We start from the raw sequence: 27,905 nt of genomic DNA, 5'->3' as shown, positions 1-27,905 counted from the left end.
GTAAACTTTGGTATCACTATCTTTTCTTTCAGAAATAATGAATTATTGGTTTTCATATTATATAACAAAGCAGGCTGATATAAACCAAAAATCAATGATCAATTTCTGATGGAAAAATCATGTGCCAAACCCTTAACTACCCCCTGTGTTCGCTTGTTTGCATGTGTGTGTGTATTTTGAGGTTTGAAGCGTTCTTAATTGTTTCTCTGCACGTCCTTGTTACCTGCACTGTATTTAACCGTAATTATTTTTACAAGTGCAGATTCATCTTTAAAGACCCCCTGTAGTCAATCATTTTTATCCCTTAAAACTCATGTTTGATTACCAAAATGGCATATTTACCATGCCTTAAAATATCTTGAATGTAACTCGACAGCCTTGTCTCATTTAGTATATGCGGTTCTATGAATATGCAAATGAGCCCCGCCTCCACTCACTCACTCAGCTCAGAGATCCACTGGTTGACGATCACACGTTGATCTGATTGGTTACAAGGTAGTTTGTGACGTCAGAAACACCAGCGATTTCAAAGCGTGATTTTGAGACTGTCTTTGGTTCACTGCAGGTTTAAAGGAAACCAAAATTCATAAGTCGACACCATTGCTGAGTATTTTCTCCTTAAAGGATTAGTTCACCCCAAAATGAAAATTTCCTAATAATTCACTCACCCCAATGCCATCCAAGATATCCATGTCTTTCTTTCCTCAGTGGGAGAGAAATTATGTTTTTTGAGGAAAACATTTCTGGATTTTTCCTCTAACAATAGCCTTCATTGGTTACCATTCGTTTTTAAGTCCAAATCAATGCAGTTTCAAAAGTCTTTGACGTGTTTAAATGGGCTGTACGCGATCACAGCTGAAGAAGAGGTTATCTAGCGAAACGATAGGTCATTTTAACAAGAAAATGATAATTTATAGACTTTTTACCTTCAATAGTTCGGATTGAGCTGATCAACAAACGGACAGGGAACTACATTGAAAGGTCACGCCGGCGCCAGCAGAAGCACCGCCCCACTGTTTACAATGTGACCGTACGTAGGAGGATAGTTCAAATAGTATTGTTTGCTATTATATATATAGTAATATTATTCAGTGAATATGAATATGAATAGTATATGAATAACATTCTGATGAATATGAATAGTAGTTCAAATAGTATTGCCGGCGCCGGCGTGACCTTTCAGCGTGATGATGTAGTTCCCTGTCCGTTTGTTGATCAGCTCAATCCGAACTATTGAAGGTAAAAAGTCTATAAATTATATAAAAAAAAATTAAATGACCTATCGTTTCGCTAGATAACAACCTCTTCTTCAGCTGTGATCGCGTACAGCCCGTTTAAACACTTCAAAGACTTTTGAAACTGCATTGATTTGGACTTAAAAACGATGGTAACCAATGAAGGCCATTGTTAGAGGAAAAATCCAGAAATGTTTTCCTCAAAAAACATAATTTCTCTCCCACTGAGGAAAGAAAGACATGGATATCTTGGGGTGAGTAAATTATTAGGACATTTTCATTTTGGGGTGAACTAATCCTTTAAGGAGAAAATACTCAGCAATGGTGTCGACTTATGAATTTACACATGGTTTGTCTTAAAGCATATTAAAAACACCACATAGACACATACACAGCATTAAAAGCTTTATTTTCACCACAGGGGGACTTTAAAACAAAGGCTGAGATGCAGTGGATGCGCTCTTATGAATCTTTGTTCCACTTCTGAGGTTACAGAGTTCTTATTTCAGGCCTAATTCTTAATTAAAATGTTGCTCCGGTACACCAGAACCGCTGGCATTCAGTACAGTACATGTTCTGTACAAACACAGATGACAGATGGGAAACTTCCCCTAAAACTGTGCCACAGTTTGATGAGTGTGTCTGGCGAAATTGTGTTTTTTCCCCCAACCACTTTAATTGACTTTTGATTGTCTGAACCCAAAAAGACTTTCTACTTCTACAGTAAAATCTGGTATACACTTCAGTCTTTATTTGAAGATCCAGTAGGAACTCTAAGACAGATGATTCGGAGCACAGACCACAAAAGCGACAACCACAACAATGACAACAACAGCTCAAAGAGATGGATGGATGTCCTGGATGTCCTGGACCACAAAACCAGAACACAGATTTACTGTCTACACTATAAACAATGTTATAATAATCATTTATACAGGGTATAAAGAGATACGATAAAAAAAAAGTCTGTTCTGCATTTGATCTGGATCTTGATAACGGAAAACACTTTTCCCAGACTGTCTTCAGAAAGCCGGCGAGTGAACGAAAGATCTGCTCCCTGCAGAGAGGAATTCATTTAGCTTTGGTTGAAGGGTTTGATGCATCAAAACACATCGAACATATACGATGACCCTCACAGAAAGCTTCTTAGAAGTTTCGTATGCATTTAACTGAATCTATTAGCTGATGATAGCATATACGCAGATGGATGTTTGTCATTTAAGGCTCTTCAAGTGTAGCATAATCTTGAGCTCTTTTTAACTGCAAATGCTGTCTCTCTTTCCGAGGTAGGTACGGATGGTATTAAGATTGTCAGTAACATCAAGTTATGCAATGTTAGCTTTGCAACAGTAGTATCATCCAAGTCTGTGTTCGATTTAACAAATCAAGGCATAAATCTCAATTTCAGGTACAAAGAAATATGAATTCCTGGACTGTAACACAGCAAGTACACAGTACATAAGAACAGTGAGTACAATATGATAAAATAAGTTCATGTCTTACCTATAGCTAATGGCATGCATGAGTGGGTTAACTGTATCATATGAAGCATACGGTGTTGGTTGGCCGTTAAAGAAACTATAGATATGTTCCAACATGGATGTCAGTATTAACACAGCACAAGTAAATCTCACAACGAAAGGTTTGCAAACTTGCAACTTAAGGAATATTACTGGGTTCAGTACAAGACAATACGATGTTCCCGTAGCTCAAACAGGAGATCATGGCGCCAGCTACGCCAAGGTCATGGGTTTGATTCCCAGGGAATGTAAATGTAGACCTTTTTGGGATCTATGCATTTACAGGGAATGTAAATGCATACATTTAAATATTGTTGATTACCACAAAAAAAAATATTTTGACGTATCCCTCTTTTCATTAAAAAAGCAATACAGTGAGGCACTTAATGGAAGTGAATGGGAAAATTTTCACTGTTTCAATAGTTCAGCCACAAGAACAGTGTGTGTTGTTCACTGCAATAACTCTCAGTATTTTTGCTTTTCTCTTGAGAAGCAAAATGACTTGAATGGTCTATATGTATAATTCAGAAGCTCTTGTTATTAGCGCCACCGGTGGCCGTTCAGTGAACTGCAGCACTTCATGCTCGTACTCGTGAACACGTGACGCTCAAGAGACTGAACGCGATTCAATACTCTGATACACTCACTGCAAAGTTCTTGTTTATTCTTCACTTAGAAAAAAAAAAGTTGTAAAAACCTCTGCAGTGATAAACTGTTAACAAGCCGGCGCCGTCCACTGCTGCGAGTGACGCTTAGATGAACGTAAATATGTGCTGCACTTTCCTCTCAATAACAAACTAAACAGAAAACAAAAATGACAGCAGTGAGAAAACAGCTGTTCATAATGATGTGTTTGCATCAGATCATGTCGACATTCAAATCACATTGTTATGATAGTTTGACAATAACTTTGAGACTATAGACAATGTAGATCTGGCTCTGTGAGAATAGTTTGGATTAATCTCTTTTCTTTGCATGACACATTGACATGAAAGGGATCTTTCTGCATTTTCCTGAACATTGTACAGTATAAGCATCCGTTCACTGAACAGAAGAGATGCTCTCGGGAGCGAGTGTAAACATCACGTCCTTTTGATTTTCCCAGCAAAAACATCCCGAGTCCTTCACATAAAAATCAGTCTACAACCTAGGGAGCCGGGGAAGGTCTTGTTACACTTACTTCCATTGTAAGCGCCTCACCGTAACCCGGATTTAGAAATGATTTGTTCCGGTAATCAACATTATGCTGTTAATTCTTGAATTGAACCGGGAATATTCCTTTGATCACTAAACATCATTTATCCCTACTGGCACAGCTTAATTTTTCTTGTAGCGGGACTTCGCAAGTATAGCGTAGTTTGCATTATAACAATCAGTGGACTGACATACAAGGCAACATTACAAGCTAATTTAATGTAAATTGCAGCAGGTTAAGTAAAAGACTACGATAAGCCTCCAAGGTAAAAACAGCTTGATAAACTGCTTCCAGCTTTTGGATTCAAGGCTTTTGTTCAAAGTGTTTTAATCCCAAAGCCATTTATTTCTTTATTTTCTTTATTTTCCAGAGCCTTCATTCAAACTAAAACCACTTTTGACTTAATTGGTTAGCTGGAGGAGGACTGACAGGCTGGCGATCTCTCTCTCACACCGGTTTCAGGATTGCACCTTCACTAAAGTGGCACAGACAAAGAGAGAGGCTTGGAAAATAGAAGGATTGTTTCCAGTTGCTGATTTTCCTGATCTAAATTACGGTTCAGTTCAATAATCTCACTTCGCATTCCAGCATTGTAACCCACTTTAAAACCGAGAAGGAATTAGACTTAATTGGGGGCAGCGAGTGTGTGTTTTTATGAAAAGCCAGGGATAACGGGGTGTCTGGAAAGAAAACAACAGACGTGTGTGTGCTCGTTCCTCTCGCCGCGAGCTGAATCCAGGTTCACAAGAACCAAGACAAATACAATAAACAATCACAGCGACACCATTCACATTGCAATGGAACAGCGCTTTCATGGAGATTCATCCAGATCATGACCTAAAGAAGCAGAAAAAAGGGTGATGAAAACAGTTGAACTTCAAAGGCCATTGAAACATGTATGATATACTTTATTTGAAGGTGCCGTAGTTACATTGAACTTACTCAACTAAGTACTGAGTAGTATTAATTAACTTACTATAGAGTTACGGGCTAGGGATTGATTTAGGGTTAGTTACTTGTAATCATGCATAATTTACTGTTATTACTATAGTGAGTACATGTAGTAATGTGTAACCGTGTCACCTTAAAATAAAGTGTTACCCAAAATGGACATATCGATCTGTTAACACATTCCTTTATGGTTGATATTGGTCAATGATTTATAAAAAGCGATCTGTACTTACTGGGAGATTTTGCAGTTTGTTGTTTTGACATAGCGGCCCGTGTATTGGATGTTGCACCGGACAACATTGTTGGTGAAGTCAGACTCAAGCACCAAGTATTTTGGGTTAACCTGGAGCTAGAGACAGAATTTAGACCTTCAGTGCTGGGAAAAAGTAAGTGCACCCCATGGAATTTATGCATATTGAGGTCATACTATAAGCTTTTTTTGTAACATTTTAATTTAGTCAAGTTAAATTTGATTTCATTTCAAAAAAAATTTTTTGGGGGGGGGGTTATTTTGAGTTAACTATAACAACTTATTGATTTTTTTTTTTCAATTCCTCCACTTTCTGCAGGGAAATCACGCTTCTCGTTCAATCCTCAATTGCTATGAAAGCATTTCACAATTGAGCCCCAGAGCAGAAGGCTAAACATCATTGCACTTCAGCTGTTGTGTTGTTTTGCTGAAGGTCAAACTGCTTGAAGAGACAGTGGAGCATGTCTGAATCTGTGTTATTTATGAGCACACAGTGTACTGTACACATACCGAACTCATCCTCAATATCATACAGAAGAGTTGGACGACAATCCTGATATGCAGCTGCGCACATCAAAAGACTCACACTTTTAGCGAGACAGCGTGTCATATTCTGTTTGCATGTCTTAGATACAATATATTCTCTCTTTGAAGGTTATGAAAATGTCTTTGCAAGAGCTCAGTGTGAAACGGGAGACGGAGTGTAAATGTTTGAGAATGTTACCTTGAGTATATAGTTTCCTGGCTGAACATCAGTGATGTCAATCCATTGGCAATCAATATCTGCATTGTATGTGTCGTAGCAGCCTGGACTCAAACCCTGGGGAATTACACACTTCCTTTAATCAAACAGCAAAGTCCCGCTTGATATTAAGTGTCTTTAATTACTATGCACTATTATTTAAATGTAAATATATATTTGGCGCCATTTCAAGAGAATGGGAAACTATGCTCAGAAACAGAAACTACGCTGTACCGTACCTGTGTGTGTGAAGTACAAGCGAAACGCTTCAGATGGCCGAAGTCACAGGTCGTGTCCTCCAGACAGAAACTGGCCTTGTGTCCCTCGGCCACCTTCCGGCCAGAGCTCACCTCTAGCAGGTCGTAGTGACTGAACTCATCCATACTGTGGTAATGCCTGAGAGAGAGAGAGAGAGAGAGAGAGAGAGAGAGAGAGAGAGAGAGAGAGAGAGAGAGAGAGAGAGAGAGAGAGACTGAACCCTGGGTTTAGAGAACAGAATCCATCCATAGGCGGAAATCGCGGTGGGGTCGGGGGGGTCAGGGGGGTCAGAACCATAGACTGTAAAAAAATATGGACGTAGTGTCCGTAACGTCACCTGTATGTTTCTGAAGAGCAATTATGAATCCCAAAGTGGGCGGAGCCGGCCGTCGCCATCTTGGCAGCGTCATTACCGGATAAACAAATTTAGGCAAAGAGGCGGATTAGCTGAGGTGACGTGACGCTAAGAGACAGCAGACAAACGGCTAGTAGTGACATCAGCGGAAATCCACCTGTCACTCAAGTGGCCACACCCTTAATTATGCAGAAATTTAAGGCTTATGTAAACAGATGAGTTATTAATCATGCCCCTCACAGTTGTCATGAAGGGCAAAATTAGCTATATAGACCAAAACCTCTTTTTGCAGCAGGCTGTAAACATGTTTTTTTTCTGCTGTAAAGTTGGGAATTTTAACATGAGGGTCTATGGGATTGACTCTCTTTTGGAGCCGGTCTCTAGTGGCCAGTCGATGAATTGCAGTTTAAGTCACTTCTGTGTTGGTTTCAAGAGAGAGACAGAAAGGTTGCTGTATTTTTTCTGCATTGGGCTATTTTTACCCCCCAATAAAACTGCACATTTTAGAGTGGCCTTTTATTGTGGACAGCCTAAGGCACACCTGTGCAATAATCATGCCGTCTAATCAGCATCTTGATATGCCACACCTGTGAGGTGGATGGATTATCTCAGCAAAGGAGAAGTGCTCACTAACACAGATTTACACAGATTTGTGAACAAAATTTGAGAGAAATGGCCTTTTGTGTACGTAGAAAAAGTCTTAGATCTTTGAATTCAGCTCATGAAAAATGGGGGCAAAAACAAAAGTGTTGCGTTTATAATTTTGTTCAGTATACTATTATAGTTATTACAATAATTGGGTAATAATAACTAAATAAATACTAAATAAAGTGTAACCATTTAGGTTTAAATAAGTTTTGTTTTAATTGGTTTTAGTTTTAGTTAATTATAATGACCCTGATATCATCATACAGTCAGATGGCAAAGGTATTTTGATATACTGCACACCAAAGAAAATAAATAAAACCTTGCTACAACGTTTGGTGAAACTTCAGACACTCTTCAATATTTCACTACCCTAATATACATTAAAAGACATAAATAAATAAAATTTATATTTGAATTACACTATACTTGAAGGTGTCCTTTTTACAGTATAACTATACATTAAAGTACTGAGTAATTTTAATTAACAATATGTACTAACTATAGGGTTAGGATAGGGTTTGGTTTAGATTTAGTTGCATATTATGCATAATATACTGTTATTATACAGTAAGTACATGTAACGTGTAACAAGTGACACAGTAAAATAAAGTGTTTCCCAATACTCTAGGATTTACACATAATTATTTTCTTTCTTTCTGGTAAAGTCTTTGAAAAGGCATTAATATTTGAGCAGGTGCTTCCCGACTGAACAGAACCGGACTGTACATGTCATACCGCGGTTTCTTTTCTTGGAAAGCTGTGGTAATACCTGAAGGACTGTGGCACGGAAAACACAGGTACTTTCCTCTGACAGAGTTCATATTTTCCACAGGGATACGATATTTCCCATAAGCCATGTTGTTAGTGCCAAACATATTAAATCTTATTTGATGAGGGGATGACAGATATTTCAGGGGCCTGTAGCCAAAATCCCTGAGCAAACTACATATGAATGACAGAGCGAGCACACACACATACACACACACACCCACATACACACATACACACACACACACTCACATGCAACACACACACACACGCACACACACACACACACACGCACACGTTGGGTTTCCATGTTTTATGGGGACTTTGCATAGACATAAATAATGTTTACACATTATATTTGTACAAACTGTATATTCTCTCCCTGTAAACTAACCCGACCCCTAAACCTACTCATAACAGAAAACGTTCTGCATAAAAAAAAAAAAAAAATCTATACATATTTTGGTAACACTTTATTTTGATGGTTCACTTTAGACATTCTACTGACAATAAGTAACTTTGCAACTACATGTCAACTTACTTTACTAACCTGAACCCGAACAGTCTACTAATACTCTAATGAGAGTTGGTTGATAATGTGAAGTCGACTTTTTATTTACTTGATTTACTGATTTATGAAACCGCACTAAATAAATAAACGGTTCAGGATGCAAAATGACATGCTGGGTTCTGGTTACATACAGTAAATATATGTTTTTCTTCAAGGTTTGTGTTGTATCATGCTGTCATCAAAGTCTCTGGGAACCGAAGTCCTCCATCTCCATCAAAAATCCTCAACTCTTACATCAGAGATGAAGGGTCAAAGTCAGCCCCACCCTGTGACTCAATCAAATCTGACGGTCTACACTTCGCCTGGCTGTTGTCTTCGTGGATGTAGAGAGTAATAAACACTGGAATACTCCTTCTGATGGCAGTTTCACCTGCTATGCAGTTTTCATTTCAGCTATTATTACATAAACACTGTTAATCTCTACACAATATCAAACATGTCAAAGCAGAGAAGTGCAAGCAATTATAGATTACCTTCTGCTCATTGCCAAACGTCTCTCTGCAGTTCCTCTGAAATATTTGATTTATTTTTTGTCAAAGAGTGTCAGGTGATCGTACACATGATATCAAATTTAGGTTGCATGAAAGACGTCATCACACAGCTTAGCTGTCTAATTAGAAATTAGTTAAAGTGCTGAATACTTCATGTGCTGACATTTTCAGGTTACATTAATAATCTGTTTATGAGCAAAACTGACTGCAAGCATCTTGACTGCAGTCAGCGCTCAGACTGATCCCAAGCCAAAAGTGAATGTTGATAGTAATGTACAACAGAAGTCAAGTTTATGTCAGTGCAATAGCAAAACAAAATACAACCATATGCATCTCCGCTAATTATCTGACATTCAAACACAGGATTTCTTTCATTGCGAGAGTCGACCAACTAAACTTTCATCTTCTCTCGTTTGTATTTAATGCAGAATTAAACAGTGCTATATTTCACTTCCAGTTTAATTTGTAGTAAGGCTGTCAATCGATTAAAAATGTAATTGTATCAATTACATGATATGCTAATTAACATTATTTCATTTTTTATTTTTTTATCTCAATTAATGACATGCGTCAATATTTGCTGTGAAAATTAATATAAAGATAATTTGAATGTCTGCTTTCAGTAAGATTTTTCTCTCTCTTATGTTCACCAAGGCTGCATTTATTAGATCAAAGATGCAGTAGTATTGTGAAATATTAATACAATTTCAAAATAAATGTTACCTTTCAGTTCGGTCATGTTCGACGTAGTCTCGCGCTCCGGTATATATACGGAAGCGGATGCACGCACAACTTGTCTTTCGCTTCGGAGCCGATCGGTCTTCATGTCGATGTCTCTGAAGAGTGTTGTTATCTTACAATGAGCGAGTGTGTCGGTGCTTCTTCAGGAAGTCTTCTCCGGTGCTGGTGGTTCTACAGCGCGAGTGCAGCGGTGGTCGCGAGCTTTCTGAGCTCTCAAATGCTGTTTTAACAGCATCAAATTTCTGATTGTGTTTGTTTGTCTGACGGCCAGTTGAGGGCGAAGAGAGTGAGTGCTTCACTGGTACAAGCTGCACCATCCCTGTCAGTGTTGCCGCGATCATTCCCCTCTGTGCTCCGGCACTTGTGAGAGTTTTTCATTTCCCGAAAGAGCAACAAGGTTGCGTTTGCGTCTTTTTCAAGATGTCATTCCACCCGTGCGTTGCATCACGTGTTTGGGCTTACAGCACGCTGAAGCAGCTTTTGTGGATGGCTTGTTCCCATTGCGGGAATATGACTGTCTTGGTGTTGAGACTGAGACTCGCCTTCGTCCGCGAAGGTGGAGTCCCCATTACCACGCCCCACCCTGAGGTGCTGTGTGGGATGGGTGATCAGAGGAAAGTGATGTTTACGCCCGGTAACCATTCCCCGAGGGCTCCTCACTCCTCCATCACACCGCAGCCAATGGAGTCCCCCGTTGAGCGCGCTGGTCCCTCTGTAATGGACCGACCTGACGTTTCATTCGGGGTCCCTCCAGAGGACAGGATGCCGATTGCAGCATCGGATGGTGAGCTGAGCTTTGGAGATGATGACTGCGTTATCCCCTTCGGGGAGTGTAACATTGCCCGAGCCAGATCCACAGTTGTCAGCTATGCTCCGCACTGCAACTGACTCGGCTCTCCAGAGCACGAGCGTTGCGGCCTGCGCGATCGGTCTAGCGATGTCCATCCTGGTGGTCCAGGAGCGCCATCGTTGGCTCAGCCTGGTTGCTATGGTGGATGCGGACCAGGTTCGGTTCCTGGACTCCCCAATTTCCCAGGTTTGCGCGGTAGAGAGTTCTCAGTTCCCAACAGTTTTCTGCCGCCCAAGTGCAGACGGAGGCCATCCGGCACATCCTTCCCCGGCGGCCCGTTGCTGCCGTCACCTCCGCCTGCTCATCGCCGAGGGTGGTCCACTGCCGCCGCTTCCGCTCCCGCTGGGCCACCGCTGCAGCCTTCACCCAGGCCTCAGCGGAGAGCCAGCCGCAGGCAGGCCGCCCAGCCTGTGTCAGATGCTGCCAAGCCAGGTGGCAAGTGTAAGACCAAGCATCCCTGACACAGGCCACCCATGGATGGGGGGACGAGCTCTTCAGATAGTCCAGCGGTACCCGAATTGTCAGGGGAGCACATTCCTCCGTCCCTGGCTCCCAAGAGGGTGAGACTGGTGGTGTGCGACCCTGTAAAGCCTTGCACCCCTCAGTCTCCTCTTGTGTCGCCAGCCGGCAGCTGGGCACGGTTCGAGTACCCGACTACGCCTTCTCCTGTACCCCCTGCCGTCCCGTGGAGACAGGTAAGTGTTGCATAGCACTCTCAGACCTCGCTTCGGGTCGCCTCCGGGCCTTCCGAGCCAGGTCCCTGTCCTCCACCTCCCTGCCCCACCCTGTCTGTGGTGTCTCTGGTCCCCCTGGCCTGGTTTGTGGAAGCCTGGAGAGTGCTTCCCAACTGGTCCAGCTGGCTCCTCCGTACCATCAGACTCGGCTACACGATTCAGTTCGGCCGGAGCCCGCTCAAGTTCAGTGCCATTCGTTACACTTCGGTGCTGAGTGAACGTGCCCCTGTCATGCGCACAGAGATCGCAGTCCTACTGGCGAAGGATGCGATAGAGCCGGTTTCTCTAGCCTATATGAAGACCGGCTTCTACAGCCCGTACTTCATTGTACCCAAGAAAGGTGGCGGGTTATGGCCAATCTTGGACCTGTGAGTCTTGAATCGGGCCCTTCACAAGCTTCTGTCCCTGAGGCAAGCCTGTGTCTTTCCCTTGGCAGAGCTTTCTCTGCCGTCGCTGACGGTTGAGTCTCTCCCCTGTGAGTCTCTCCACATGTTACCTCCACATGCTGGATGTGGCTTCCGTAGCGTCCCTCCTTCCATCGAAAGGGTATGCTTTTCCAGTGTTATCCAAGTCTAACTGAGTGGGTCTTGCGGAACAGCAGTGATTTCCCTGGCCTAAGCCCTGTCCTATCTCCGCCTCAATTATGTGGGGGGTCAGGAGGCTTTTGTCTAGGCACTGGAAGGTGGCAGCACTAGTGGCGTTTTAAGCGTGATCCCAATCAGTACGGTACGTCTGACTACGTCTCCGTTCCCTCCTTCTCGGTTACATATGTAACCGAGACGTTTTCTACGTTAATATATTGTAAGATGTAATTTATTCCTGTGATTAAAGCTGAATTTTCCGCATCATTACTCCAGTCTTCAGTGTCAATCATTCTCTATTATTGGGCAGTTTTCTCAGTTTGCAGTTCAAGCTGATATGAGTGACATCTATCAGAGATGATGTGATGTGAACGTGTCCAGCGATGCAGCAAAGCTGAGCATCCGAGTTTAACATGAAGCAAAATAACAACTCTCGCCAATTCACCATCTCACTTGCAAATATAGACATGATGTAATGAACAGCTACAAGCGAACAAACACAGGACTGACAAGTACTGACAGACATTAATTTTCACTTGTCATGAGACTCAGCTGATTGTACAATAAAATGATATGGAAATCCCCTCTGAGGATAACAGCCCTTCGCCAAGTGAAACAAAATACATAAATCGATGCCAAAATGAATTTAGATTCTGATATAAGATAAGGAATTTAAACTCACTTCCACAATCTGTAAATATTATAATTCCATCATTCTGGGACTTTTAATCATATTAGGGCTGGAATTGTATTGATTTGTAGCTGCAGGCTTGTAAAAAGGTGCGTGTGTACAATCCTGATCTTTCCTATACTTGTCTGATGCAACAAGGGAGTTTTAATGGTGAATTAAAGGATTTTATTATTAAAAAGGATTTAAATTAAAAAGGATTTAATTCACCTCGTTGGACCCCATTGAAGTCACTATATGGAGAAAAATCTTCGAATGTTTTTCTCAAAGACCTTAATTTCTTTTCGATTGAAGAAAGAAAGACATGAATATATTGGATGACGTGGTGGAGAGTAAATTATCAGGAAATTCTGAAGTGAACAGATCCTTTAAGAATCGTGGCTTTATGGTTAGTGCAAATGTAAACTGCTGTGCTCACTCACTACATTAATCCAAATACATTTTAAAACTGTGTTTTCGTTTCAAAACGCTCTCCAAGTTTCTCATCCACACCGAAACATCTGAAACGGCAAGTTTTTATGATCTTTTGTTGGGTCTTCACATGCACAGATATAAAGGTAAAGCGAGAGACTGTTGGATCTGAACTTACTGATGACAGCTGTGCCACTCCCAGGTGTGGCGAGGTCTGTTGGGCATGAAATCAGCCGTCCCTTGGTTCTTCACTCTCTGAGGGAAACGCAGAAGAACCCTGACACTATAGTCTGTGGCGTCAGCACTGTAAGCAGAGCTGAGGACGTGAAAACATTAATGAGGTTCTGCAGCACTGAGTAATGAAACGCTGTATATATGAGAGCAGGCTGGAATTTATATGATGTGACACCACCCATATTTCTGCATGAAGAACTCCACAAATGTCATCTCACATCCTTCTCATTGGTTATTACTGGATGGTGTGGTGTAAACAGTTGTAAAGGAGTGTGTGAGGGTTATTGTGTAAACACAGCCTGCCCAGCTTTGAATGGCCATTTCATAAACAGAAGTATAGAGAGTCAAGAGTTAAGAATCCTCACCTGGCCAAACACTTCTCCTCTGCTGCACAGCGTAAGGAGTACATGTGGGCTCTCTGAACGTACGTGGAGGCTTGGACATAGTTGGGGTCAGGAACCAGGTCAGGCAAACCTAAAAACAGGACACATCATAAGAGTTACATTGTAGAAAGAGATGCTGAAGCACACATACTGATATTACACTGAAGGAAAATATATAACTGGCCTAAGCAGGTCTAAGCTGGTTTAGGCTGGTCTCCAGCCCTGGTCAAGCTTGTTTTCAGCTAGTCTTCAGCATGAAAAGTACCCAAACCCCTCTAAAACCTGCAAACAGACAAGTCTAACCACATGCCAAGTGCCTAAATCACTCTAAAACTACCAAACCGGCCAGTCTGGCCACCGGAAAAGTATCCAAAACTACCAAACCGACCCAGTCTGACCACCTGAAAAATGTCCAAATCCCTCTAAGACAAGCAAACAGACCAACCTGTCCTAGTGAAATATAAATATACCAAAATGTATTTGAAATACATTTATTTTATGCCTAGTATACTACAAATACATTTACATATTTATGTACTTAATAATACCCCATGCATTTGTACTGTTGGTATACTAAATTGGTATACTTAAAGGTTGCTAAATTGGAACAACTAATTTTGTACTTAATGCACATTCAACCCGAAAAAAGTAATATAACCATTCCAATGACTCCTAAGCTGTTCAGTTAAGGTAAATTAAGCTAAAAAAACTTGCATAGTTCCCCTTTAAAGACTGACAGATATCATACTATCCTTACTAATAGAGATATTAAAACACATTTTAGGATTAATATTAGGAAATGTGCAATGTGCAATAAAGACGTTTATCCTTAATTCTAACATTTATATCAGTAAGTCTCAAGCGATATATCAGTATATATGTTAATGGGTTTGTAGTATACTTAGTATGAAATAAATGTATTTTATTTACATTTTGGTATGTGTTGCTTCCATCCAACCAGGGGTGTGTTTCCCAAAAGAACGACGGAACTTGCGAACATAGTTGGCTTCGGGAAACACACCCCATTAAAAGTGCTCAAAACCACTCTAAAACCACCAAACTGACTATTCTGACCACATGAAGTGTCTCAAAACCTCTATGAAACCACCAATCCGAGAAGTATGAACTCATAAAAAGGCCTCAAAACCACTCTAAAACCACAGTACCGACAATTCTGACCACCTGAAGTGTCACAAAACCACCAAACCGGCCAGTGTGACCACCTGAAATGTGTCCAAACCCCTTTACAACAAGCCAACGGACCTGCTTAGCCACCCGAAAAGAGAATAAAACCCTTCTAAAACCAGCTTTGGAGATCAACTAGGAAACCAGCTGTTTTTTTCCCCCCAGCAATGTCAGGTTTAATAACACACGGTCCTAGGGACAAATGTGCTGCTTTAATGTTCTGAGCTGTTCTGATGTTACATACCTTTAAATGTAAAAGAAAGTAAAATATTTGAAAAATGGCAGTATCCAAATAAGCATACCTTTGAAAAATACACAAGAGATGAAGAGGTTTTTGATGAGGTAATGCTGAAGCCTCACAGTATAATGCATCAAACACTGTTTCTCATCTGGTTTCAAGGTCACGCACACATAAGAAAAAAAGAACAAAGTGTTGCACGTAGAGGAAGAGAGAGAGATAGAGTACAAAAGATGAGGGAGCGGTGACAGCCAAACGAAAATGAGATCACTTCCCTGCTGGATCCAAATTGGGCCTGTGACCAAATCTGTTAAAAACCCCCCAGAAAAATAGAAAAACAGAGCTAGCTGTGACAGCTAATGTTCTTAAGACTCTTAGCCAAGCTGTACAGGCCCAGTACAGAAACTACTTATCACCTTTATTTACACTTAAAACGCAAGCTGGCTGTGTTCACTTCATGTCGAAAGAATCTTATGAATATATTAACAGTGCAGTCCAAGTCCTTATGTAGACATTAATATTTCTTCAAAGGGAAGGTGACAGCATATCTGCTTTCCTGCTTTTTGCATGGATTAAAGAGAAAAGAACCCTGTTGAGAAGAGCAGCACTGATGGACTCAAGCATATGATACTGTCAGGCTCCTTAATCACCTTCACCAACAAGACTTAGATGTTCATTTAGCTGCAGAACCAGCATTTTTTGCCAGTGGCCCATCAGATTTCTTCAAAGAAATGTTGAGTGCAGACCCAATCTCACTTCTGCCGCCGGCATGTTTAGAGTTTGGAGCAACTTTTTACTCTATAAAACATGATGGCCTTGGTCAGTCTCCTTATTTCAGGCATATTAGCGCCGCCCTTCTACTCCAGTGAATGCTTTGCCATCCCCATCTCTGTGTACACATCCGATTTGCCAGCTTGGTCTGAGACAGACTTAAAGGGCTCAGGAAACGTTCTTGGTCAGCTCTTGTAAACAGTGTAAAGTGAGTGTGAAAGACTGTGGTTCACCAGCAAAGGATTTTACACACAGTCTGCACTTTTCGCCACAAAGCTCTGTTCTCTGGATGACTGCACTACACCAACATTCCTTATAAACAGCAAGCTACAATGCACACAATGCTACGGTTTTTACACAAAATGTTCTAAATGAGATGAGGGAGAAAGACCCAAACCTTCATACAAAATCCTCCTTCATATTTAACTCCCCCACTAGATTAGAGACATAAAGGGTCTTCCCTGATGACAGCATATGTTTCAGGAAGACTAGGCTTGCAAGTAAAATTATTGAATGGCTCCTAGTCAGATACAGGCCAGGGGCCGTATTCACAAAGAATTTTTAAGGCTAAAAGTAGCTCCTAACTGGCGAATTTAGGAGCAACTCCTAAAAATAATGGGCGTGTCACTCGTAACTTTAGGACTCGAAGTTTTCCCTTAGGTTGTATAGGCTTTTGAGTGTTTTTATGTCCCACCCCTTTCCTAAATGACCCTGTTACAGCCAGGCCAATGCAAAAGTTCAACTTTTTTTCAATAATTACTGATCTAGAGACTCCAGAGAACTGTGCTAGACTGGTCTGGTCTGGATTGGGCCAAAAACCTAGGACTAGTTCGCAAAAGTAGGTTTTGGACTAAATTGCCCATATAAATTTTTCATTTTTTTGACTAAGAGTAATTCACGAAGCATTTTAGCCCTAAAAGTAGCACCTAAGCCTGGGACAGCTTAAAAGAAGTCGAGAGGACTCCTAACTCACTAAGACCTATTCACAAACCGCTTTTTGTGGCATTTCACGTTGCGATGTTTTGAAATGCGTACGCGGCGGCTACAGGAGCTTCCAATCGCGAGGGAACAATTTTGCATTGTAGGCATAACTAGGGATGCAATAACGCCACCAACAACAACCAAAACTAGGCTACTCATTGCATGTAAACTAATTGTAACGTTTCATTGTGAATCAAATTAAAATGTTCTTCTCTTTGCAAACGTAGGCAGAGGCATATAGTGACAGATTAATTCAATAATGTTGCAAAGATATTGCATCAATCCATATGTTTCATTAGGCTACTAGGCTATTTGTTTTGCCTCACTCTTTATTCATTTAGGCTATTTATTCAGATATTCATCATCTTCCATCCTTCGCACTACTTGTGTAGCGCACGCATTCTCAGACCTGTCACCTGTCACTCATCATCGTAGGGGAGGTGTTTGGAATCATCAGCCAATCAAGGTGGTCACTTCAGTCAAGCTCGTGCACGAGTAATGACATCATCCATAGCAACGAAGACTCACTCTTAGTTTAGGAGTTGTCATTTTTCTTTACTAAGAGTAGGTCTGAAAGGCGTTGTGAATAACTTTTAAGAGAAAACTCCTAGCTAAAATCTTTTAGTGCGAATTAGGAGTACTCCTAGTGGTAAGATAAAATGCTTTGTGAATACGGCCCCTGATCTCAATATCCAAAACAGGTTTTATGTTGCAATCATGTAAATGTGTCCCAACTGATGCCATTTCGATTTTCCAAATTCACAGATAGTGTATGTTTCTACAGGCTGGAGCTCTGACTGATTTCACCTTATTTGTTTGCGATTGCATCATTCAAGTAATGAGTAATTTTTTTCCACATGTGTACCTTCCAGTTGATTTAGTTTACACCCATTTCCCTTATGACCAGATTTTGTAAACTAAGGTGATCAGTCGTGCGTGAAGTGACTCAAGCAAGAGACAAAGAACATTTCACATTACAAAATGAGCCTTCACACTTGGCAGTGGCCAGCAATGTCCCAGAGGCCTTACACACGCCCACCTCCTCACACACATATATGCACACACACACTTTTATTTAGGGGCTAGCAAAATATTTTCTGTTTCCTGAGGCAATGGACCCCATGTGTGCTGGGTACTTTCCATCTCCCCACTCCAAATACGTATATAGTAACAACCCAGAATCCGCCTCACACTCACCCCACAACAACCAAGCCACTTTACCCCTTACCCCACCCTCTAAAGCAAATACTGGGATCATTCACCCTTAGCCCTCGCAGTGCAGTCATCACCACAACCAGAACCAAATCTTCAAACAATGAGCACTCTTTGTGCAGAATGTGTATCCATAGGCACTACACACACACACACACACCAACTACCACATACTCATACACCCACGCACACATCCCACAACACCTGGTTCCAATAACCCAGGCTCTGAGACAAAGATGAACTTGGAACATCAATGGCAATGGGGGGGATGGAAATGAATGATGCTGGGGTGACGTTAGGATGCAGTAACTTTCACAGACTGCTTATGAGGAAACAAACAAAACAATCTGCTTATAAGTAATGCCCATTACCAGCTGCGTAAGCAAACAGCTTTCCAATCAACTTTGTACAGTTTGAGTCCCTTGGGTTACACGTTTGTCAAATGTGGATAGGGCTTGCGGCTGCCAGGAAACACAAATAGATGGCAGAAGAACTACATTTTTTAGATGTCTCTCTGTTTCTCTCACTTCCTTTCCTTCAGAGAGAGAGAGAGAGAGAGAGCAAATCTGAAACGAGCTCCTCACGTGCATCCATTTCCCCAAATCTCCCACAGTGCAAGAGCTTAAGTACCAACTGTAGTTCCTCTGTGATTAACTTTGCGTAGCATAGCAGCCTAGTAAATGAGCTGCAGCCTTGTTTGAGAAGTGAAACATTAAGTACAGTGGTATTCACTGTAATAGTGACACTTGGGCCTTATGTCAAAACATACAAAAGCAACCTTTCTGGAGAGCTGGTAAACTATTGAGTAACATTGGATGAAGATGGAACTGGATACATATTCTGAATGTTCTGATCCAATCTGACTTCTGACCTGTAATGCTGCCTGAATCATAATCATATACTGTTCGTTCGTTGGCCAGAGGAGAACTGCCCCTCCGACTGAGCCTGGGTTCTCCCAAGGTTTTGTTTTCCTTCTCCATTCTGTCACCTGAGTTTTGGTTCCTTGCCACTGTCGCCTTTGGCTTTTGGTTTGCTTAGTTGGGAACAATTCATATTCAACATTATTACTGATCTTCCTGCATTGTCACCATTATATGAGAACTGAACCGAGCTGGACGATGATATCACTGTTTTCTCCAGAGCGGCTGCATAGATACATTAACTAAATTAATTACTTTTTTACAACAAAAATGAATCATCATTGAACTTACTTAAGCTGGAATATGACACTATTTTATTCTAGATCTGCTGTACAGCCAAAACAAACTTTGTTGCATTATTTTCCTGTTAGCACAGTAAAGCTGCCTTGAAACAATCTGTTTTTTGAAAAAAGCGCTATACAAATAAAGGTGACTTGACTTGACATTAGTTTGGGATGTGCAAAGAGACTGGATATTCTTTACTGTGAAAGACAGGGAAATACATCATACCTCTTTGCTGAGGACGATAAACACTCCCTGCATTCATGTTGGGGTTCTCTGCGTTGTTAGAGACGAGAGGGTTGCGAGGAGCTGGTTGAATAAACGGAGGCTGTGGCTGAGGCCTTCCAAAGGGTGGAAATTGTTCATATTGGGGGCTTTGCACTGCAGGCTGGAATGATGAGCCTGTGTTGCTCGAAGCACCATTAGAGACCGGTACTGCAGGATTACCGCTATCTCGAGAGTCCTCGTTGAACAGGCTGTGCGTGTATCTGTGATCCAACCCATCAGAGATTTGTGGCTGCGCAGGTTGGGCAGGAGCAACAGGGGCAGCAGGGTAGGCTTGACCGTAAGAGGAATAGTAACGATACCTCTCATCGGTTGCAGGACCCCCTCCATTATAGCTACCCCCTCCAAAACTGCCGGCAGAGTAACCACCCCCTCCGAATCCGCCACTAGTGCCCGAAGAGTATCCCGTTCCGCGGAAGGGAGGTTCATATGACCTGTCTGAAGCCGAGTCATGAGGAGCAGCAAAAGGTGGCTGTTGAGGGAATGGATACTGTGGATAAAAAGAAGAGGATGAGGATGATGATGATGAGGACGAGGAGGAGGAGAATGAGCCGGAGGATGGTCTAAAACGAGAGCCGGTAGATGACTGGAAGCGACTTGTTTCACCTGTCCCAGTTGCACCCTGACGCCAGTTGTCGGGCACTTGTCCGAATCCAAATGGGTGCCTGGCTTGACCTCTCACAGTCTCCGAGGTTCCTCTTGAAGGTGCTTGTCTCCGTACATTCCCACCCTGTGATCTACGGTTGGGAGCATCCGCTAGTAACACTCGATGGTTCCTATCACGCTCCTGAGCCCGAGCTGGGACGTATTCAGCCCCACTGTTGAGAAGACTGTACACACGTCCATTATTCTCCCATCGAATCGTCTGTCTCCAGGGGATTGAGTCCTCACTCTGAGACTGATGCTGAGATTGAGACTGTCCCCCTACGGTTCCAAGCAACACCCAGACCCACCATGTCATGAAAACAACAGGCAACATATTGACAAGTCTTGCATGGAAAACAACTTCAGAAAAGAGTGGACAATGAAACTCCGAATTGAATCCCTTGATCCAGCAGGTTAAAGATGGTAAGGCATAGAGGACTTATAGTGTCCATGAGCAAATCAGACTACATGCAGGGAAGAAACTTTGTCCTTGGTTCAGTATGTGGTGCAAGCATAGCTGTGAGGAAAGCAGATGATTTCTGATGCCCCAGGGCAGGGTGAAGAATGAAAAACCTCCCTCTTCCTTGCTGTCCGGATGTTGAGTTGTTGTCAGTGGACTGAGCATTGCTCTCAGAGACTCTCTCTGGAGATGACTGCCTGTTGCTCTCCTCTGCACTTCACTATTTGCCTCTCTGACTGCTTACAATGGTCTGTGAAAAAAGGAAAAAATGTTCTGATCCCCCCCCTCCCTCTCTCTCGTTCCCTCTCCCTCGCTCACTCAATCTAACATGTTCTTTTTTCTTTTCTTGAAGTGAGATCCCACATGGCCCTAGTGCTAGAGCTGTTTCCTAAACTACAGCAAAGCCAGGTCTTTGCACAGGCTTCCAGAGTCAACATCACCATCTGTGAAGGCACTTGAATATCTAGTGTGCCTGTGTTGACTTGCTTTGATCCCTCTGAACAAGCAGGGATGTCTGGTGCGTGGCCTAGGTTCACCCACCCAGGTGCTAGGAGAGCTCTGCCTTTGTCTCATGTTTTTCCAAACACAATTTTTTAACACTCATCATCATCACAGCATATGAGAGGACATTAATTCCGGCAGGATGTTTAGAAATCCAAGTTATGTACTTAAGAGGAGGCCAAAAAAAGTCAGCAGAATTTGGAACAAGCAGTTCCATTTAAAAGAAAAATACCTCCCAGTAAACAAAGATAGATGATAGCGGGCAAATATGCATCATTTACATTACAAAACCTAACATAATTATACAAGCTTTATTTGAATATGCAGAGGGAGCCTGCATTTTATTAATTTCTTTCAGATATTAGCATATAAAAAACTTTTTTTTTAAACTATATAGATTGAAAACCAATCCCAAGTGCATGATTTATACAGTAGTATTATAATATAGCCCTGCTTTTTAACATTTGTAGAAGAAGCTGAATTCACAAACCAAATTCATATGTCTTATTTACACTATCACTATTTTAATATTCCAGATACGTTTCTCACAAAATGCTACATTGCCATTTTTGTAATATTGTAATGGACACATATATTTAGAGCATCAATGATCAAACACATTCTCCTAAAAATTCTGGGAAGACTGATTCATATAGTAACTTGACTGTTGTTGAACTACTTTGAAACTATTGTTTGTCAAATTACAAGCTATCATAATTTAAAAGAACATGTGCTAAACCTTTGCATGAACCAAAGTTCATGTTTTCATACATTTTATACATTCGGTAAGTTTTGGTTTGGTTTAACATTGCAATTATGCGAGCGCACTAAAGAACTTTACATGACGTACTTGCGTCCTGTCGTCATCATCTCTGTGGGCTGCATCTTGACATTGATTGGTTTGTAAACGGACGTGCGTCTGACGTCAGTGTGTTGTCAATTCAGCGGGTAACTTTGACAAGAATGAATGAACAGACGCATATCGTTGCCACTATACTGTTATTATTACGGCTTTACTCCCTGCAGCACCAGCTATACTCGAGGCTAGTTCACATTCGCCAAATGAACGTCCTCGTTGTGCGAACATTTTATGGTGGCCGGCAGGAAAGAAGGAGAAGACTGCGAGCAATCCTGCGGGAACCACCAGAACATCCTGTAAATGGTCAGAAAATGCGTTCACACTAGAAACAAACCAACCTTTGTTCAGTTTGATCCGGACCGAGACTACCTCTTTTCGTCTGACCAAATTTTGTCTGTTTGGTCCGGACCGTGGTCTGGGAGAGGATTCACACCTGTAATTTTGATTCGGATCAAACTGAAAAGTCCAAAAATCTGGACCAAACAAGGTAGGTGTGAAAGGGCCCTTAGTGTCTCGCATTCGACGCAAAGGTATGAAAAAACTCGGAGACTCTTAAAATCCTGCCGACCGCCTCTTATCACCCCTCCCTCGCCACAGGCAAGAGCCTCAAGGTGATTAAAATGAAAACTGCTCATTTTCACAACCATGCTTACTGTTGAACTACTGAATTCCCCCCCAATTACACATCAGCACATTGTGTTGATTGCTAAAGCACAATAATATTTCATTGCAACAGTCATTTACTTTTATTTATACAGTGATCTGTCCAATGAGCCCATTGTCTTTTAAACCAGAATGTGTTCTCATTATGTGTGATTTATTAAAGTGATATTCAGCCAAATTTTGTCATCATTTTCTCACCCTCATGCTGTTCCAAACCTGTGTGATTTTCTTCTGCTGAACAAAAAGGGTAGATTTTGCATAATACTGGCTCACTCTTTAACCTTAAAAGTATCACAAAAATTGTCAATTTCACTTCTAATGGATCTGGGGCCGTATTCACAAAGCATTTTATCTTACCACTAGGAGTACTCCTAAATCGCACTAAAAGATTTTAGCTAGGAGTTTTCTCTTAAAAGTTATTCACAACGCCTTTCAGACCTACTCTTAGTAAAGAAAAATGACAACTCCTAAACTAAGAGTGAGTCTTCGTTGCTATGGATGACGTCATTACTCGTGCACGAGCTTGACTGAAGTGACCACCTTGATTGGCTGATGATTGTAACGCGGGAATGATTCCAAACACCTCCCCTACGATGATGAGTGACAGGTGACAGGTCTGAGAGTGCGCTACACAAGTAGTGCGAAGGACGGAAGATGATGAATAACTGAATAAATAGCCTAAATGAATAAAGAGTAAGGCAAAACAAATAGCCTAGTAGCCTAATGAAACATATGGATTGATGCAATATCTTTGCAACATTATTGAATTAATCTGTCACTATATGCCTCTGCCTACGTTTGCAAAGAGAAGAACATTTTAATTTGATTCACAATGAAATGTTACAATTAGTTTACATGCAATGAGTAGCCTAGTTTTGGTTGTTGTTGGTGGCGTTATTGTAGCTAGTTATGCCTACAATGCAAAATTGTTCCCTCGCGATTGGAAGCTCCTGTAGCCGCCGTATAGGGTAGAGTGGGGGAAAACGCCCCCCAGGGGTAAAACGCCCCCCACCTGTTTTTCCCAAAATAACCACTAAAAGTAGTCAAGACACATTTTTACTGTTGCTATGCACTACGTTGATAACGGGGATATACAAATCTCTATGGAGAAGCTGACACCAGCGACACATTTGAAGAGAAGAGGATTACATGGTAAATGCTATAATTTTCAGATATTAGTAAATAAGTGTTTAAGAGAATATTGTTCTGCAGGATATCGCAGTGATGTATGATAGATGAATAGTGAAGTCTGTAGTTTGAGATCATATATTATTTATAAGGAATATAGGCTAATTATATTTTAAAAATTAAAAATTTTTTTAAAAACTCATAGCTTGTGGGGTAAAACGCCCCCTACGCTGAGGGGTAAAACGCCCCCCCCCTGGGGGCATAGTTTCTCTATCATAATTACTATAATAAAATATTTCTGTCTATCAAATCCTTTGTTTTACACTTAATGCAGTATAACTAGGTGGTAAAATCAAAATATTTGAACAAAACATGAAAAAATTACCTCAAGTGAGCATTAACTAGCTAGCTTGCTAGCACAGTTAGCTCACTGATGGAAGGTAGTTAATTTTGCCTATTTTGAACATTGCTGAAATAAATATTAATATACATGTTGATACATTACTTGCCTTTTAGAGATTAAAAACTATTGGCTGTTAATTTTGCTGTTGATCTATGAAGCAAACTGGTTGATAAGAAAGGGGGCATTTTACCCCACCTTTGGGGGCGTTTTACCCCACCGCTGGGGCAAAACGCCCCCTTTGTACAAAAATATTTTCAGTGAAAATACTAATTAATTATGAAGGCTGAGCAATTTTAATATTTGGTGAATAACTCCTGCCACAGTCACTCAAAACCGGGATGGCAATTCTAGTCACATTTATGTTTTGTTTCACTGTAATGTCACATTTTCCTTAAGGGGGGCGTTTTCCCCCACTCTACCCTACGCATTTCAAAACATCGCAACGTGAAATGCCACAAAAAGCGGTTTGTGAATAGGTCTTAGTGAGTTAGGAGTCCTCTCGACTTCTTTTAAGCTGTCCCAGGCTTAGGTGCTACTTTTAGGGCTAAAATGCTTCGTGAATTACTCTTAGTCAAAAAAAATTAGGAGTCCTAAAGTTACGAGTGACACGCCCATTATTTTTAGGAGTTGCTCCTAAATTCGCCAGTTAGGAGCTACTTTTAGCCTTAAAATTCTTTGTGAATACGGCCCCTGGAATATAGTCCAAAAGACTTGTGTGTATGTTTTCTGATTTCATATTACAGTTTTGTGTGTGAAACAGACAGAATTTTAAGTCACTATTCTCTAATAATCTTTTCCTGTGAGCTTGAAAACTGGGGAGGCTGATGTGTACTGTAATATTGATGAACATGCCCTCTATACCTCGACCAAATAAAAGATTGCAGTAGGTTTAGCATAATATATTTTACGCTGATAATCAAACTCTGGTAAATCTCTTAAAAAAAGACATAACTTAAGACCTAAAAACACGACAATAATGGAGATGAAAAGAACAAATCACTCAGCACCATCTTGATAATTGTGCTCAAATTGATGGATTGTTGATTGATGATTGTTTCCAACTTCTTCAATAATATCTGGAGAAAAATAAAAAAGCTACAAAGATAGCATTCCCAGTTATCTCAAGAAGTACACAATTTGAAATCTGCCATCTGTGCTATTTGAGTTAGAAAGAAAAGAAAAAAAAAAGAGTTAATTTGATCACTTTAGTCATTACATTTATTCAGATTAATATTTTAAGGGAGGCTCAGCATCCAGGCCTCTGATGGACAAGCCAGAAAAACAAGATCAGAGAGTTAAAAGCGAATTAGTCTTCGGTGTGGAAGACTGACTTTGTCTTTCCCCTAGTCATATATCTTTGATTAGATTATACTTGCAGAATATTGATACGTGCAATACACACCGAAAGTCTATTGTGTTATTGCTTGCGGTGTTCTACACTTTTACAGCAGATGCGTTAAAAAGCCATGTACTCCGTAACTACTTTCCAGATATGGGGAGGCAGAGGATTAGATTACAGCATGACATCGGAATGAATTTTGGGACAGTGAGTTCAAATTGTTCCAAATATCAGATTTCGCCGTCCGTTGTTATCACAATCAACAGTTGCCAAGCTGTTTGCATTGGCCCCGCGTGGAGCGGGTAACGTCCAGAATGTACCAGAGATCAAGGCATGACAACATTCCTCACAGGATTATGTTTAAACTAACGAGCAAGCGCTTTGAGCCGGCTCGTGGAAACTGAACCTACCAAAACACGTCGACGGATAACTGACCGGTTTAACGGCACATGCATGGCAACGTGCTTCAAAGTGAAGAGTGATATTGATGTTCTTGGGATGAAAGAAGGAGAGAAAGGTGAAGGGCGGCTGTGGAGAATTAAACAGCCGCACTAATCCATCATTATGCATGAGGACGTTTGTTGTTAACTCCCTTCTGAAACCTTTATTTTTAAGGGTGTCTTTTGCAGCAATGCCATAAAAACTGTAAAACTAAGATTTTTGGTTTGTAACCTTTTTTTATGATTATTGGACTGTCACGGGTGGTTGCAGGAAGTCAGACGAAGATGAAGAATAAAGTTCCAATGTGAAGTTTAATAATGATATAAGAATAAAAAAATGTCAAGACAAAAAATATATATATATATATAATAATAATTCGACAGGAAGGGCAACACACATTAAATGCAACATAGACTAAACAGAGAATGAATATGAGGGATCAACTTATAAAGCAAACTCAAATGAGGATAATTAATAGAGAGAGAGAGAGAGAGAGAGAGAGAGAGAGAGAGAGAGAGAGAGTGTGTAATATACGTGTTTGGCCGCACGAATCCATCATTGTGTATGTGGAGGACGTTTATTGTTATACACCATTAAAAATAAAGACTTCAAAAAGGAGTTTTCGCAGCAATGCCATGAACACTAAAAAAAAAGATTTTTTTTATTTAGTTTTTTAAGTTGTAACCTTTTTTATGATTATTGGACTATTTTAGTTTTGCAAGAAAACACTATTACTTTTTTTTTTTTTTTTTTTTTTAGCTAGTGTACAAATAATTTTGGGGTTCCAAAAAGGACCTTTCCCTTTTTTTACTCAGTTTTAGGAACATTTTAATAATCTGTTATGTAGAATCTTTTTCCACCATGTGGAATGAAAAGGTTCCATAGATTCTTCATGGAAAGATGCCAATAAATAACCTTTATTGGTCAGATTTCTCAGATCTGAGAGAGAATTAGGTGCAACGAAGGGGAAATGTGTAAATATGTTCACTTGGGTATTGTAAATCAACCACGAGCCAATAAAAAGAGCATGCGATCAACTGTCCGCGAGAAACGCAGTGAATGTGCCGGTTGTATCCTGCTGTTTCCAAATGTCCTGACATCCTGTTTTCCACATGCGTCTATTGTAAGAATATCCATCAGCGATGTTCAGCTCTACATTTCCCAGGTCAAGAAAACAAATCCTGGGTCAGCTCCGCTCAGGGATAACCCTCAACAGATCTACTTTCTTTCACAACACAAATAGTTACAGGGCTTCAACCTCCGCAGCATGATTTCCGTATTCCCGTATTCCAGATTTTCCTGTCCCAAAAACACGTTTGATTAATGGACCAGACTTCTCTCCTCGGACTATTGTTGTCAATGCAAAGCTCATTATTTTCTGAGTAGGCCTGGCATGCTGTTAAAATGCCAACAGCCTTTCATTCACTTGCACAACCCATTACAAGCCCAAAGCAATTACCCTCAAATTTGCTTTTGTTAGTTAGTAGCTCGGCCACAGCTAAAACTGACAAAGGTGCTCATTTATAGCAGCTGCAAGCGCCCGGTTTTTATGTTTGCTCTTAAAAAGGCAATTCTTATTCCCCTTTAAGTCATTTATTGTGTTGAGTAAGGAGAGCCAGGTGTGAAATCTGAACGAGCGCTCAGAAGCCATTACCACCGTATATTCTCTCAGAACGGGTTGTAATGGACCTGACGAGACCTGACACTCACTGATGTGAACTCATGTATCTGAGCAGCTTCTCCTTCACCTCGGTTTTGTTATTAAAACAGCAGCAACAACAACAACAACAACAACAACAACAAAAAAAGAATTGGTGTGAAAAAAATCTAAACATTTTAGAGAATTTAGTTTAGTCTTACTTTAGGATTAGATTTTAAAATCCTGATTTTGGCACATAGAATTATGATTAGTATCTGGCAAATAAATAAAATAAAATAAATAAAATAAAATAAAATAAAATAAAATAAAATAAAATACAAAATATT

General features: G+C 40.8%; 1 protein-coding gene across 1 annotated transcript; it reads right to left on the bottom strand.

The window, feature by feature from the left end:
• Positions 1-1,626: 1,626 nt before the first annotated feature.
• loxl1 (lysyl oxidase-like 1) lies at positions 1,627-20,837 on the bottom strand. Its single transcript, XM_084410115.1, has 7 exons — positions 19,424-20,837; positions 13,589-13,697; positions 13,168-13,305; positions 6,133-6,289; positions 5,876-5,971; positions 5,135-5,250; positions 1,627-4,787 (listed from the first exon to the last, which is right to left on the bottom strand). Exons 1-7 carry the CDS (start codon positions 20,457-20,459, stop codon positions 4,781-4,783), a joined length of 1,659 nt encoding a protein of 552 aa, XP_084266241.1. The 5' UTR covers positions 20,460-20,837; the 3' UTR covers positions 1,627-4,780.
• Positions 20,838-27,905: the final 7,068 nt, after the last annotated feature.

This window comes from Rutilus rutilus (genome assembly GCF_951802725.1).
Source record: "Rutilus rutilus genome assembly, chromosome: 5".
In the NCBI taxonomy this organism is placed as follows: Eukaryota; Metazoa; Chordata; class Actinopteri; order Cypriniformes; family Leuciscidae; genus Rutilus; species Rutilus rutilus.
The sequence above is the reverse complement of the archived record's forward strand: the minus strand, read 5'-3'. Positions and strand labels throughout refer to the sequence as shown.